This window comes from Salarias fasciatus, chromosome 16 (genome assembly GCF_902148845.1).
Source record: "Salarias fasciatus chromosome 16, fSalaFa1.1, whole genome shotgun sequence".
NCBI classification, from domain to species: Eukaryota; Metazoa; Chordata; class Actinopteri; order Blenniiformes; family Blenniidae; genus Salarias; species Salarias fasciatus.
The window spans coordinates 31,642,905-31,658,445 of NC_043760.1; the positions used below are offsets into that span (position 1 = coordinate 31,642,905).

The window sequence follows — 15,541 nt, forward strand, 5'->3', positions numbered from 1 at the left end:
AGTTCATATGAGAACATTGGTCCCTGTACATCTTTTGCAGTCACTCATGTCCATGAATTCATCACAAACTCAAAGTGTGTGTTTGTTTCTGCGTACCTGATCCTGGGAACAGTGAAATCAGATGGCAGTTTGGAGATCTTCACCATCTGAGGCCTGTTAGGGAACTTTTCGAAGATCCTCAGTCGTAGAGGGAGCTTTTCTTTGGTGTCGGCGTTGGCTTCACTTTGCTTGAGCTAAAGGAGGTAGAGGGAGAAAGCCAGTTCAGAAGCTGCATGACAGGATGTGGTACAAGGGGAAAGTCAGCCTTGACGAGCATGTCGGTGAAAGAGGGAGCAAATACTGGAACAACAACACACAGGGAAGGAAAAACAGTCAATGTGACTTTGGTTAGGAGCTGGATTTTGGGAGCTGCAAGATACTTTGCATCGATGAGGAAAGAGCACATGAATAAGTCTGAAACAACGAGAGAAAATAGCTTGTATTGTCATTTAAAAGTAGTTTCCTGTTTTTGCCTGATGATGGCAGCAACACACCTGCCTACAGCACAGACGACACATACAGTATGGAAAGACAAGCACATTTAGGATGAGAGCCCACTTACTTTTCATAAAAGAAGGGAGAAAGCAACAAAAGAAAAAGAAAGATTACTTTGGAGCAGTTAATGGATAAAATAAAAGGTAGCCACAGGATAATGCATGTGTGTGTGTGTGTGTGTGTGTGACGGTTCAGGCAATGAGGCAAATGACTGGCGAAATAAAAAGATGACAAAAAAGGGAATGAAACCAATTATTTCCATTTAATTACACATGGGGGAGGCTGATTGAAATTCCCTTGCAGGTATTTTCTGTCTGGAGATAACCCCCGATGCATTGCAGATTAGGCCTGCAAGTGCAGTGCATTTGGAGCACCGATCAGTGGCAGCTTATCATTCAGGGAGGGTAACCGCTGTGAAAAATATTGACTGGGCTCCCAGAATGTTTCTCTGTCAGTCACGACATTTGTCCGTCCGTCTGCCGATAAAAGCGTCCCTCCCCTCTGTTTGAGCGTATTGGTATTTCTGTCGGCGCTTGTCTGGCTGCGAGCGGCCAAATGACTGGAACAGCCTCTCGCTTTCTGAGGGATAACAGCCGGAGAGAGGAGGGAGAGACCTGACAAGGGAGGGAATGGAAATCTGTCTATCCACTTCTTTTTTTTTTTTTTTTTCTGAGCAGACTAAAATGTGGGAGCTTCTTTTTTACTCTGAGTGGGTGAGTGGTGAGTGGCATACTGCGAAGACAGAATTATGCGCCAGCATTTGCTTGCAGAGGCTTTCTGTCTATATTGTCACTCTGGAGATCGACATCGGGCTGAAAGTGGGAGAAACAGAGACTAAAATAGGTAAAGGAGATAAGTCAACAGATGGAAATGTGAAGGAAGAGAATGACACGAAAACCCAAGCGATGATTTGCCGAGACGAATGGATTCCAGGATTTGAAAATACAACGCAGGTTCACACAGCGGTGTACAGTACGCTGCATCCTGTGAAGCAGTGTACGTTACACACAGATCTGTGCTCTTTCCACTGCTGCAGTTCTTAAAGTGCAACTTGTAGAAAGTGCTGCAGTCATCTCAAATAGTACCTGTGTATCTGGACGCTGAAGCAAAACACACACACACACACACACACACGCGCACACAAATTCAGAGACAAGCATGCACATATACACTCGCTTACACAATGCAGAATTAATATGGAGCCTGCAGCTCCCGAAGGTCCTAATCAATTGGGCCAACTCAGCGAGATGTACAGTTTAACTGCGACTCCGACCCTTATCTGCAGCACTATCGCCACACAGCGCCAGCCGCTGTATGCACCGCCCAATAAGTCTGTGTCCATCCGCTCCGGCCTTCTATTCTACAGCCCAATCTTTTTAATTTTAGTTTCAGCTTCACATCCTGTCCACTGCCTCCTACCTTCACACACACACACATACCATTTCTCTTTGCTATATGTTGTAAAGAGGAAAAAGGAACAAATCTGTTAAAAGTAAACGCTATTTTAATATCTTATAAGATACAGACTCCTAAAGTATAAAGATGTATTTATTCTAATATAACAAAAATAGTGTGTATTTTTGGCAAAAGCCACCTCTGAGATACACACTGAATTAAAATTTATATGACCTTGGGACCAGAAGCTGGAGTTTTCTGGACCATAGATTGCAGAGATGTTCATATTCAGAGGCACTTACATTTGAGAGGCTGTCAGCTGAAGTATGCAGTTCCCACCATTAATAACACTGTTGTCAAAAAAGTTCACCTGGTCAGTAGGCGCGCCAGCAACGTGCTATAGATCACAATTAACCATACGTGCTAACACAGTGGGCCCTCTCTTCAGTCAATACTGCAGATCAATAAAGCACACGTGGACAAACTGGCTCTGAGGAACAGAACGCTTCCAAGGAAAAGCCCGACTTAGCAGGGAAAAACTATTACAAATATTATGCAGGTAAATGTATTTCTTTGTATTCTTATAATATAATTGTTTGTAATATAACTGTGTAATAATATTGTTTTGGTCTTTAAAACATTGAGATCTATTTGCAATAAAGATCATTTTTAAACCTCCCATTAGAGGTTCTTGTCCAGTTGTCACAAAACCACCAACTTTCAATATGATTAAAAAAAACTGTTATTACTCATTAAAGCCTCAAAATCTCCACACTGCCGTGTGTGTGTGTGTGTGTGTGTGTGTGTGTGTTTCTTTCACAGTTTCTCTTTGTGTCATAGTGAATGGTTGATAAATCAAAACTACTACATCACCTGACCCTCACTGTAACAATGGAGCCAGGACTAATGTGATTTTCCTTGAGATCCATTCAGGTGACCCACCACTGCTTCCCGCTCCATTCAAGCCAATTTCAGGCTCTGCTGAACAAGGGAACGTTCCATCCGCGCTTTCCTCAGCTTTACTCACAATGGCTGAGAGGGAAGTGGCTAATAGCGACCATTAGCATTAGACCCGATTCAGTGTTAGCCACAGCTGAGGCAGAGCGCGGGGAGACGATCCCGCAGTCTCTGGAAACAATCGAGTTGCAGGAGGGGATGAAAACCATTTGGGGTGGGGATAAAACATGATTTCAATGATAAAAAATAAGCATAGTGCTTCTCTACATCGTGCAGGATAATATAGGCACAAGCGAACGCAACAGGATTCATCCAGCTAAATTCTCAAAATAAATTTCACAATATTGCGATGCAAAAGTTATCAATGGAAGTCAAATAATGCAATCCTGGTTTTGCTTTCACACCGACTAAGGTCACAGATCTCACACCTGTCATATGTCTACAGGAATGAATGTAGATGCAGTCATTTGCATTTTAACCATTAAGCCTTCCATTCATCAACACCAGCAGAAAACAGCTGGGCCTGTGAGAGAATGTGTGTTTGTGTGATCATACATCTGATGAGCATTGCATGATGAAATTCACATTTGATCCTGTCAGCCTCACGTTCCTTTGTTCCCATCTCGTCCAGCTGTTCAGCTCAGGCATGACAGCCTTCCAGACTGGGATTCTCCTCCTGTTGCTGCTTTTATTGATAACCGGTTCGTCACGTGTTCTTAAAGAAAACGTCCGTTTATGGATCCGTGCACATGATCGACTCTTAATGTAAAACCTCGAAATGCGTGTGTGTGGTCCCTGTGAGGCACTCTATCCCAGTGTGGCTTTCCATTCCCTCCCAGTCTTGGCCAGGCCAAAGGGTCAGTGCAGCTCTATTACCAAGGAGGAAGGGGAGCTGGGAGCCAGTTATCAGGGTCACCCTCTTCTCACATTAGCTGGGTAATGAGCCATGCAGTAAAGCTGCTGTAAAGCAACACAGGCCATAAACCTCTAATAGCTCTCCCCCAGTAACCAAAACAAGTGCAGGTGCCATAACACCCTTATCTATATCCCTAAGTACGTTACAACCAACTGTGAGGCCCCAGGTTTAGATGTGTAGGTGGAAAGACTGGTCTATGTCTTGTATTTGCAATACGCTAAGTTGGGAACTTGCTGGATTTAATCGGTCCAATGTTTCTGACATCGCTCTATTTATTCTATAAACATGTTACAAAATACACATTTTTCTATGAGCACCATTTATTAAATAAATTCAATGATTTGAAGAGGATACATTTTTAACCTTTCCATCATATATAAAATGGCACCGAGTTTTTCATGAATACATTAAGAAGAGAAATACTGAGGACAAAATAAGTAAAAAAAAAAACCTTCTTTGCCAATTATGTTCGAAACTTAAAGAGAGAATAAAATATTTGAAAAAGCCAACACGTGTCTATTAAAAATAACTTTGTGCATGAATAGACTGTTTCATATGTGCGTGTGTTGGATCGAAGGGACACAGGGCCTCGAGTGTCTTCAACAAAAGACTGAAAGTGACATTGAAAAGATAAGAACACACTGTATTGGGATTCTCCAAGGAGGACGGTCTTTTCTTTTCTGCTCTGTCTGCCTTCCTCACCTCTCTTCCCCTCCGCTAAATCCCCAAATAAGTCCTTGGTCCATTAAATCACGTAAATGGAGGACAGGCTTTTAGTTTAATTCGTAAATAATGAAATCCTTGGTGGGAAGCCATAATACGATCACTCAATAACGCATCTGATCAAACTGAATTTTCCAGAACAAAATGTGTATTCAGTGTTGAGCAGCATGAAATGTGGAGGCTGCAACCTTCCGTGCGTTCAGTCTGAGGACACAAACACACCACCTCCTACTTTTACACATGTATACTGTAATACTGAGGAGCTGCCGACGACACAACCCTGAAACCCCACTTTCTGTCACAATATACTTCATGTTAGTGTCACAACGCTGAGAGAGTGGATGTGAAAGAAGGACTATTCATTCGAACCCTCAACCCTCCTGTTGTCCTTCCTCTACACCCCCCTGATGCAACATTCTCTTCCTACACGTCTACAGATCATTCCATTTCCCTCTCCAGTTTGTTCTCTCATGGTCAGGGTCATGTTTTATTCATCTGAAAAACTGCAAAAAAGGAAAAAAAAAGGCAATAAATACAGCTCAGCTGATGACCACACGCCGTCTGCGCCATGACTTTCTCCATACCAACTTTGACAAGTCTGGCACACGGGGGACGGCGATCTAATTAACGGCGTGTCATGTCACACCGGCAGTCTTTGGTCTGTTTACGTCCCCACAGTGTTTCTTTTAGGACGTACAGCTGGTGAGCAGCCCTCCCTCACAACCGCCCCTGTTAAACTCGTGACATCTCTGGGATCCGGGAGAATAGTCATCCATCATCATCCATCTCGCCCCAACAGATGCCCAGAGACCATTACAGTACAAATAGACACCCAATTACAAACACTCATCTGCCCATTAGTACGGTCCCACCATCCATCCTTCAAGAACGCCAGCCTGTAATTCAATTTCTTTAACGTGTATGCTTTGCACTGGACGGCAGCGTGGTTAGATGGTACAGCACCAGGCTCACTTCTACAAATACACACAGCACATAAATATCTGACATCTGGTCATCAGGACGTGTCGTTTCCTCTCTATCAACACAAATCTTCTTCGGTTCTTTGCATAATGAAATCGAGTGAGTTTACAATCACATGAAGAAAAACAAAAAAAAACTATTTTCCTTTGAGCACTTGGCGACAGCGGGGAGGAGAAATTTCCTTTAACAGGAAGAAACCTCAAACAAAACAAGACTCAGAGGTGGGCGGCCATCTGTCTGCGCCAGTTGGGGTGAGAAAACAATGAGAGAGGCTCAAAGTTTAGACCACAAAGTCTTCGTGAATAAAACGCCCAATCACTAATTGACCTATTACATGGGTTTAAGTGAATCATGATTCATATCACAGCTTGAAGTGCAGCAAGACAGCAGTGAAGTTTAAGATTACTACAGGAACAACAATGGATGGGAGGATTGCCTTAACTAATAATTAGTATCATCGACAAAGATTCTAAACACATTACAGTAGAAAAACATCCAATTAAGAATATACTGCTGTAACTCAGTGTCTTGACATCTCTCCCTTTCATCAGAATAATTTGACTATTTCAGTAAAAAAAGGCATAAAGGGGCTGATTTACTAAAGGATTGTGGGTATAAAACGCGGGCCCCAACATGACGCCGTGTGGGAACAAATGCTGCTTTGTGAAGGGACGACAGATAAAGGCATGGCAGCTATACTTGTAGCTTCTCCCATTCTTTCCCAGGCTTTTTATTTTCTTCTTTTTAGCAATTTCCCAAACGTGTTCCTCATGACTCATCCACCTGGCCCGAGGACCCGTTTCATTGCCAGGCGTTTCCGCTCTGCCGCAAACACATGCAAATGTTTAAGAATCAGTTTGTGCACCAAGAGGCACAAACATATTTTTCAATTCTGACCATTTTTTTTTACCCCACACACACACACACACACATTATCATCATCGTCGTCGTAGCCTTTAGGGGTAAACACCTTTTCATATTTGGCTGATATCTACCGGCGCAGGATAAATATTTTCGCCTTTCGCTCAGCCTCTCTCTGCTCCTGCACGGCTCTCTAGGCAGGTCTGATTTGCTGAGTGGAGACGGACCATCGGTCTCTCACAGCACAAAACCCGGCAACCTGTGACGGCATTGATGAAGGCGAAGTATCAGCGGGAGCAGTAACGTCCGACGAACATGTGTTTCAGAGCACGTTTAGCTGTCAGCCCATCCATGTATGTCAACTCTGACAAATATAACAGCAGAAACAAACAAAAACACCTCCGTATTCCTCTCAAAGATTCAGAATGCCACCCACTTTAAACCTCATCCTAACAATAGTCTCTTCAAAGCTATTGTTTAAACTCATGACTTGAAATTTATTACAAATGTTACAGCAGGACAAAAAAAATTTGCTTCACATGCAGTTATGATAAAAACATGTAAGCAACAGTGTTTAACTGTTAAAAAAAATACAACCGAAGTCCTAAAAAGGCTGGAGTGCACAATACGAATTGATCTGAACATCGATCCAAATGACTTTACATTATGCTTCTATTGTTCATAATGAAATATGTAATGACCAGTTCAGCTGTGTGTGTGTGTGTGTGTGTGTGTGTGTGTGTGTGTGTGTGTGTGTGTGAGACAGCCCTCATTTCTGTTTTCCTCTGCTCTCTCCTGTCCCAAGCTTCATTTCATTAAAAATTTCAAGCAGAACCTAATTTCACGCAATAAATGCATTATCCTAATTAACTCTGATGAGAGGAAAATGCACTAGCAGGCATACGTGTGTGTGTGTGTGTGTGTGCCTGTACCATTAGAGTGTCTCTGCTACTTCTGTGCTCCTTGATCATCCGTATACAGAAAAAGCCAGAAGTTCATTAGCAGCAGCCCTGTTTACACTCATTTCCCAGTTTATTCATTAACACTCTTCATACGGATTTCAAGTGTGTGTGTGTGTTATAACTTGGATTCCCGTTGTCGTGTGCCCTGTGATAACAATGCACTGATTCAAGACAGTTTCACTTGCAGTCAGCTCACACAACATGAAAGCGACTTGCTGTTTTGCCTCAGTGAGACAGATCTGTTTGATCACAGAGCAACGAGCCACTCGCTTCCTCCTGCTGTCTCAAGCTCTGGCTATCAGATAAAAAAAAGAGAAAGAAAGAAAATCAAGACAAATGGCCTGTCGGGGTTGACAGATGCAAGTCATTCCCTTGAAAGGCCGCACTGCAATCAACACGCAAACAATGACAGATGTTTTTACCTACGTGCCTTATTGGTGATGTCATTATCAAATAGGCAAAATGGGCTGCAGTGACACACACACACACACACACACAGACACACACACACACACACACACACACACACACACACACACACACACACACACACACACTACATTCACTAACTCATCCTTGTTGTCTAAAGAATGACAAATGACCATGTTTGTGTAAACACATCCAGCTTGACCAAATAGTACAATCACAATGGAAAAAGCACTCAGAGAAGCAATAATGAGGAAAATTTTGGACAAGTTTAGTTTGCGTGAAAGATTTCAGAACAGAACCTGATTTAATCATGACAAGAGTGAGAACTTCTGATAAGGATCAGAACACACTGTGTGTTTGATCTTTACTTAGCGGAACTTTACTTTGGATGATGCCAACAGTGCTGGTACTGCAGGTCTTCACTTTAACGCCTCAATGTCGCAGTATTCTGCTCACTGCACTGGTTCACACAACACAATACTCACGTAAGTCTCAAAGTAACATAAACCCTCAACATATATGTCAATTTTTTTAGACGACTTTACAAAGATTCAGATTAACCGGTGTGTAGTACCAGCTGGTAAAAGTGACAGTTGGCACTGGCTGAACCAAAAGAGAAAACAGTCAGGAGCACTGAGGTGTGCTCCATCAAAGCCTGGCTGGAGTCAGGATGTACACATTCAGCGTGACACGTAGGCACAAGATACACACACGGCAGACTGCCGACCCACCTGCTTTCACACACGTTCTGTATGCTTGATTTCTCGTCAATGGCAGCAGAAAACAAGAGCATGTGAGTGCAGCTGACATGTCTGACTGACACTCCCCACACTCACAGAGCCTGATTTGGGACGGTCGCTCGGCTGAGATAAAATATCCACAAATACCTCCTTAGTATTATGTTAGAACTTTTATATTATTTTGGATATAATAAAAGTGCTAATAAATGCTACATGCCTGCTATAGTGTTGACTCTGCCTGAAACGCTCCAGATTTCATCAAAACAGGGAATTCAAATACATCAGACTAAATTCTATGATTTGCATGAAGTCACTCTTTGTACGGGTTATTCTGCTTCAATTTGTTGTTCCATTATTTCCAATTAATTTGAACACAGTCACTGTCAGAGCGCTCAACCAACTGTGAAGAAGAAAAGATTGGGGGAAAAAAAAAGTTCCAAGTTGGAGAAAACGCACATCGCTTTTTTTCATGTCACACTGTCACTCTGAATATTGATTGATATCTATTTTATAACTGTGACCCACGGGCAGCAAAAACGCCCTGGAGGACTAAAACATTTCCTGTTTTCTGTACACGGTGAGGGTTTCTATTTTATAGAGACGGATGATGAATAGAAACATCGACTCAATGGAGTCATTAATCAAGCGGTGGGCAAAAAATAGATTTTATCCAGTGTAATTGGTGTATCATCCCTTGCAGTCCATGGGGGTTTCGTACATTGGACATGTCACTGGGCCCGAGGAAAATGTTTGCAGAGGTTCTCTCTTGTGGGTGGGTGATTACCATCGACGGTTTATTTATAGTCAGCCGTGTATCCATGATTGAAGCACCAGTAAAATAGGCAATTTTACAGTCAGTGCACCTAATCACTCAGCTGTGGGTGGGAAATAACCTGTCCAGAAAAGCTGAAGCCTGCCACCAAGCTACAGGAGCACGCAGCACGCACACTTTATGCCAGCGCACGCGCGCGTGTGTGTGTGTGTGTGTGTGTTTCAAGTTGATGATCTCTGTGACAAATTAGTTGGTGTAAAGGTGCTGTATGTTGAATAGTGATTGATTTTTATTTCATTTTTTTGTATCATTCAGTCTGTGACCATTCAAAAAGCAATTTCTCGTGGATATTTGTCTGGCGCTGCACATATTTGATGAGACACTGCTTATTAAAGTTCAACCATTGAGCGGTGACTAATGCCAAGGTGTTTGTGTGTAAGTGCCAGCTTTTTCACACAACAGGGATTTGCTTCTTCTTCTTTTTTTTTTTGTAGGTAATTGCCCACTTACTCAACCATCCAGTGCAGAGCACCAGGAAGGTGAGAATGAAGAAATTACTAAGAGCCTTGCTCATATATAGGAATTTATGGTAACCCTGTCACTCTTCCCAGGAAAGCTGCTGAAAGTGCTTCATTTTACATTGAAAAAAGAAAGATCTCAGAAAAAATGCAGAAATGTCAAGCAGCGGCAGGCCGACAGACTCACAAAAGCAAGTCAGATCACAGAGAGAGGAAATAAAGGACTTTAATGCACTGCTTTGTGCACACATTTTGCTCTTTTGTCTGTTTTTGTGGTCAAACTGTGCAGTGAAGTAGGTTTTGTACTTTGGGACTTTCTGGATTTAATTTAACATTTGTTCGGTTCAGTCACTGAACTCAGGGGCTAATAGTCTGATGAAAATATCTGCCTCAAGAGTTCACAGTTAATAATATGAATTTTGATATAAACCTCCCACTCTTGAAACCCTTTGGCAATCGATATGTAAGACTGTGGCTGACACTGAAAATCTTATGTGCTCGGCCTACTTTGCTCTTTACAAAGATATTTTCTACAACATACAAACTCAAGATGAACATCGATTTTAATTTTGTCTTTATGTTTAATCAATCACATTAACATAGTCACGTGTTATTGGAGTTATGGCATCTCTGTATTGCCTAAAGGTGTAAATGGGCATGTGGATGCTTGTCTGGTATCAGTCTGAGGCCTGTAAAGGAGCGACGACCTGTCCAGCATACATCCTGCTTCCAGCCCGTCGCCTGCTGATAGAACCATCCGTCTCCATCTGCTGCCATTAAGCATTTATGTGGAAGGATGAATGGATGGATGACGAATTTTGGAATATGTAAAACTCCCATTGTGACAGCTTGGCAGCAACAACAACAAAAAGAATAATGACAAAAAAAAAAAAATTCATCAAGGCAAAAAAAAAGAGAAAATACTCCATGCTGAGTAAAGCTTTATAGATATATATTTATACATTTTTATGTAGTCCTTCATGCTTTGGAAAAGTATGTAAAAAAAAAAAAAAAAAAAAAAGAAAAGAGAAAGTGCAGAATATAACAATTTCACTAAAATAACTTGACCAAAACTAACTGAAATCCAATAAAGCATCACCAGCTATCAGTAACAATCGTTTGTGAAGCAGTTCCAGACTCACTGACAAGGTCAAATGAGACAACCAAGGCACACAATGAAGTGTTGATTTCACCTTGTAAAGTCGTCTCACCATTTCATCTTGGTACTCCATCGTCTGGAAGAGCCACGGATGATTTAACGGCATGTTTTCAGTAGAAAGAGCACTGTCCTTGTAATGCAGTGATCATGATAATAACGGTATTTGCTCATTTAAACCCACTGTATTGCTTCAAGTCTTAACACCCAACATTTTAAGCAAAATATATTAAGGCTAAATGATAACAGTTAAATTCATTTAATGATCTATTAGTTATTTTGTAATGGGGTTTTTTGTTTTCAACATTTCCATTATGTTCAATAAACTTTGGTGTCTTAAAATAAACTGTAAACGGCCCTCCTTTATTTGCAAAAATATATTGGAGATCATTAACTTTATTTCCTAAAATTGAAAATGAAACGACATTGTACCTGAGCTCATAAATCTTAAACTGGGGCAGATGATATTGTGACATTAAACACTCAGTAATGTGGAAGGTGATTGACAGTTGGTATTCACTGACGATCGAGTTTAAAATAACGCAAACGATCCATCTAGTTTCTTTGCCTTCATTATTTTTCCTGAAACCTCAGTTTCACGTTCCCATCTTGTCAAGAGCTCAGAAAATCAGTGATCATCATGAGTGTCGTTTTCAATCTATTTTTTACCTTCATAACTGCGTGATATTGGCCGTGTGTTTCACACTGTGGAAAATAATGATGCATAATCTGACTGACTGATGTCCATCATGAAATGTGATTTCCTGCATTTGGAAATATTTGCGTTGATTATTATCGAATTTAGCATGTTTGAAAAGGTGGTGCAAGTTGGTTCAGTCTTCAAAGATGCAGCTGTTACTGTGAGGAAAGGCATTTTCTCAGCTGGCGCACTGTGACTTCTGTCTGCGGACTTTATTCGAAGATTTCTTTTGTGTGTGTTGATCTTTGGACTTTGTGATTGATTATTTGCGTTTTTCTCTTCAGAGATCAATTTTATTTGCTGATCATTGTTCAATCACTCCATGGTGTCCACCAGAAAAATGAGCATGGAATAAATGTTATTTCCAGCTGGTCATTATCATGTTAACAGGGTCTAAAGCACATAAAAACATTGTTTGATCACCTCTGTGCAGGTGATATTGCTCATGGAGTTATTCTTAATAAATTATTCACAGAAATGCATGCAAAGTGAAAGTGTGAAAGTTTATCTGAATGTGCATGCTTTATATAGGATCTTAGTAAATCAGGTAAATTGGATCAAAATGTTGTTCTGAACCGTTGCAAATGGGACACAGATAAAACACTGGTGCAAGTTTAACAGATCAACTTTGTCAACTTCTGAGATGTTTTCTGGTTTCTCAGACAGTCAGCCCATTCCTGGCACACTTCTCCTGCGTCACTGGTTTCCGCAAAACTGCTGTACTTCTAGAATTTATGTTCCGGAGTTAGTGGGATTACCATCCATCCATCCATCCATCCATCCATCCATTTTCTACCGCTTATCCGGGGCCGGGTCGCGGGGGCAGCAGTCTCAGCAGGGATGCCCAGACTTCCCTGTCCCCAGACACTTCCTCCAGCTCCTCTGGGAGGATCCCAAGGCGTTCCCAGGCCAGCCGCGACATAGTCTCTCCAGCGTGTCCTGGGTCTTCCCCGGGGTCTCCTCCCAGTGGGATATGCCCGGAACACCTCCCGAGGGAGGCATCCAGGAGGCATCCTAACCAGATGCCCGAGCCTCCTCAGCTGCCCCTCTCAATGTGGAGGAGTAGCAGCTCTACTCCGAGCTCCTCCCTGGTGACTGAGCTCCTCACCCTATCTCTAAGGGAGCCCAGCCACCCTATGGAGGAAGCTCATTTCAGCCGCTTGTATCCGGGATCTTGTCCTTTCAGTCATGACCCAAAGCTCATGACCATAGGTGAGGGTGGGAACGTAGATTGACCGGTAAATCGGTAAATCGAGAGCTTCGCCTTTCGGCTCAGCTTCCTCTTCACCACAACGGACCGATACAACGACTGCATCACTGCAGCTGCTGCACCGATCCACCTGTCAATCTCACGCTCCATCCGTCCCTCACTCGTGAACAAGAACCCAAGATACTTAAACTCCTCCACTTGGGCCAGAGTCTCTCCACCGACCTGGAGAGGGCAAGCCACCTTCTTCTGGTGCTTAAGGTGCTGATCCCCATCCCTGTCGCTTCACACTTGGCTGCGAACCGCCCCAGTGCATGCTGTAGGTCCGGGTTCGATGAAGCCAACAGGACAACATCATCTGCAAAAAGCAGAGCTGAAATCCTGTGGTTCCCGAACCGGACCCCCTCTGGCCCCTGGCTGCACCTAGGAATTCTGTCCATAAAGATTATAAACAGAACCGGTGACAAAGGGCAACCCTGCCGGAGTCCAACATGCACCGGGAACAGGTCCGACTTACTGCCAGCAATGCAGACCAGACTCCTACTCCGGTCATACAAAGACCGGACGGCCATGAACAAGGGGCCATGGACTCCGTATTCCCAGAGCGCCCCCACAAGACACCATGAGGGACGCGGTCGAATCCCTTCTCCAAGTCCACAAAACACATGTGGACTGGTTGAGCGAACTCCCACGAACCCTCGAGCACCCTATGGAGGGTCTAGAGCTGATCCACTGTTCCACGACCAGGACGAAAACTGCATTGTTCCTCCTGAGTCCGAGGTTCGGCTATCGGTCGAATCCTCCTCTCCAGTACCCTGGAATAGACTTTCCCAGGGAGGCTGAGGAGTGTGATCCCCCTATAGTTGGAGCACACCCTCCGGTCCCCCTTTTTAAACAGGGGGACCACCACCCCGGTCTGCCATTCCAGAGATACTGTCCCCGACTGCCATGCGATGTTGCAGAGACGTGTCAACCAAGACAGTCCCTGCACATCCAGAGACTTAAAGCGATACTTCAACATTTTGGCAAATTGGCCCATTTAGGGCAATTCCCTAGACATTTAGAACAGCGTACTTACTTTTTTTGTGAGGGCGAGCTGTTGTTTATTCAGCGGTGGGTCCGAGGAGAGCTTCATGGCGGACATAATGGAAGTGGATGGTACAGTTGCTTCCCTTGTCAAACTCATCAAATACACAATCCAACAACCCCAAAACACTTTGGTGGACATGTTATAATCCGCACATTCACTACGCTGTGAAATATTAATGCAAAATTCCGAGATTGAGTGGTTTTTGCGAAGATTGCTAAGACGGAACTACTTACTAAACATGGCGTCTGGGCGTATTGATCTCATAAGAAAAAGTAGTTCCCAGTATTTGCTTCAGTGTCGTAACCCTACAATATTATTTGTAGGTGTTGGGCCGAACAGCAGTGCAGAGTACCCGGCCTTCTTGGAGTCCCCGGGAGGGGTGCTGGACAGTGGTCTGACTGGGGACTCCATTGTTCTACTGGGGGATTTCAACGCCCACGTGGGCAGCGACAGTGAGACCTGGAAGGGGGTGATTGGATCGCACGGCCTCCCCGATCTGAACCCAAGTGGTGTTTTGTTATTGGACTTCTGCGCTAGTCACAGTTTGTCCATAACAAACACCATGTTCGAGCACAGGGGTGTCCATAAGTACACTTGGCACCAGGACACCCTAGGTCGGAGGTCGATGATCGACTTTATTGTCGTGTCATCTGACCTCCGGCCGCGTGTTTTGGACACTCGGGTGAAGAGAGGAGCAGAGCTGTCGACCCAAACGTGTTGTGAGGGTCTCCTGGGACCGTCTGGTGGAACCCTCTGTCAGCATGGTTTTCAACTCCCACCTCCGGGAGAGCTTCTCTCATGTCCCGAGGGAGGCTGGGGACATTGAGTCCGAGTGGACCATGTTCTCCACCTCCATTGTCAAAGCAGCTGCCCAGAGCTGTGGTCGTAAGGTCTCCGGTGCCTGTCGCGAGCCAGTGGGATTACATTCTGCCTTTTCTCCTCCTTTTCTGAGACCCTTGTTTTATTGTAAGGCAGAACCTTCCATAACACCAAGAACTGAATACTACACCTTGAACGCATGATGACCCATTTTAAGTAAACAGCACCATCAGTTATTTGGACCACTATAGTAATTATGAATGAAGATGCAGGAAATTAGAAGTAAGGTAGCATTATTGGTCACCGTTTATTCTATCAATAAAGACAAACCTGTCAGAGCTGCCAGATATCTGTTCAGACAGAGAATCTAACTCTGTGCACAAATGAATAAACTCCTCTTATTAGCAGACTGTGTTTCTAAATCCAAGTAAGAGCTTCGTGCAGTGATAACTCCTACCTGTTTGAGCTTCTTCAAGTCTTCATCCAGCTCCAGATTGTCCAAGATTACAGCAACAAAAAGACTGAGCAGAATCTATAATGACAAAAAAAGACAAAGACAAAAAAAATTGTAGTGTCTGAACATATTTTAAGGATAATACCATGATTTGGTTCCCATTATATGAAAAAATTGGATTTTTTTTTTTCCAACAGTACGGAGTCTGCTTAGTAATTGTATTTGTGGCTTGTTGCAGGCTGGAAGACATCCTGTCTGTCTGGAGTGAGGTGTGAGTCATCCGCAGATCTGCCGTATCTGATGGCTCTCCATTACAAAGGCCAAACA

General features: G+C 43.3%; 1 protein-coding gene across 2 annotated transcripts in view; it reads right to left on the reverse strand.

The window, feature by feature from the left end:
• Nucleotides 1-15,541, reverse strand: part of nalcn (sodium leak channel, non-selective) — a 62,820-nt gene that overhangs the window by 15,114 nt on the left and 32,165 nt on the right. For both annotated transcript variants that reach the window (XM_030112168.1, XM_030112167.1), the window contains 2 exons: nucleotides 15,218-15,292; nucleotides 97-233 (listed from right to left, as the gene is read on the reverse strand). In XM_030112168.1, the coding sequence (XP_029968028.1) occupies nucleotides 97-233; nucleotides 15,218-15,292 (212 nt within the window). The remainder of the gene's footprint in view (nucleotides 1-96; nucleotides 234-15,217; nucleotides 15,293-15,541) is intronic.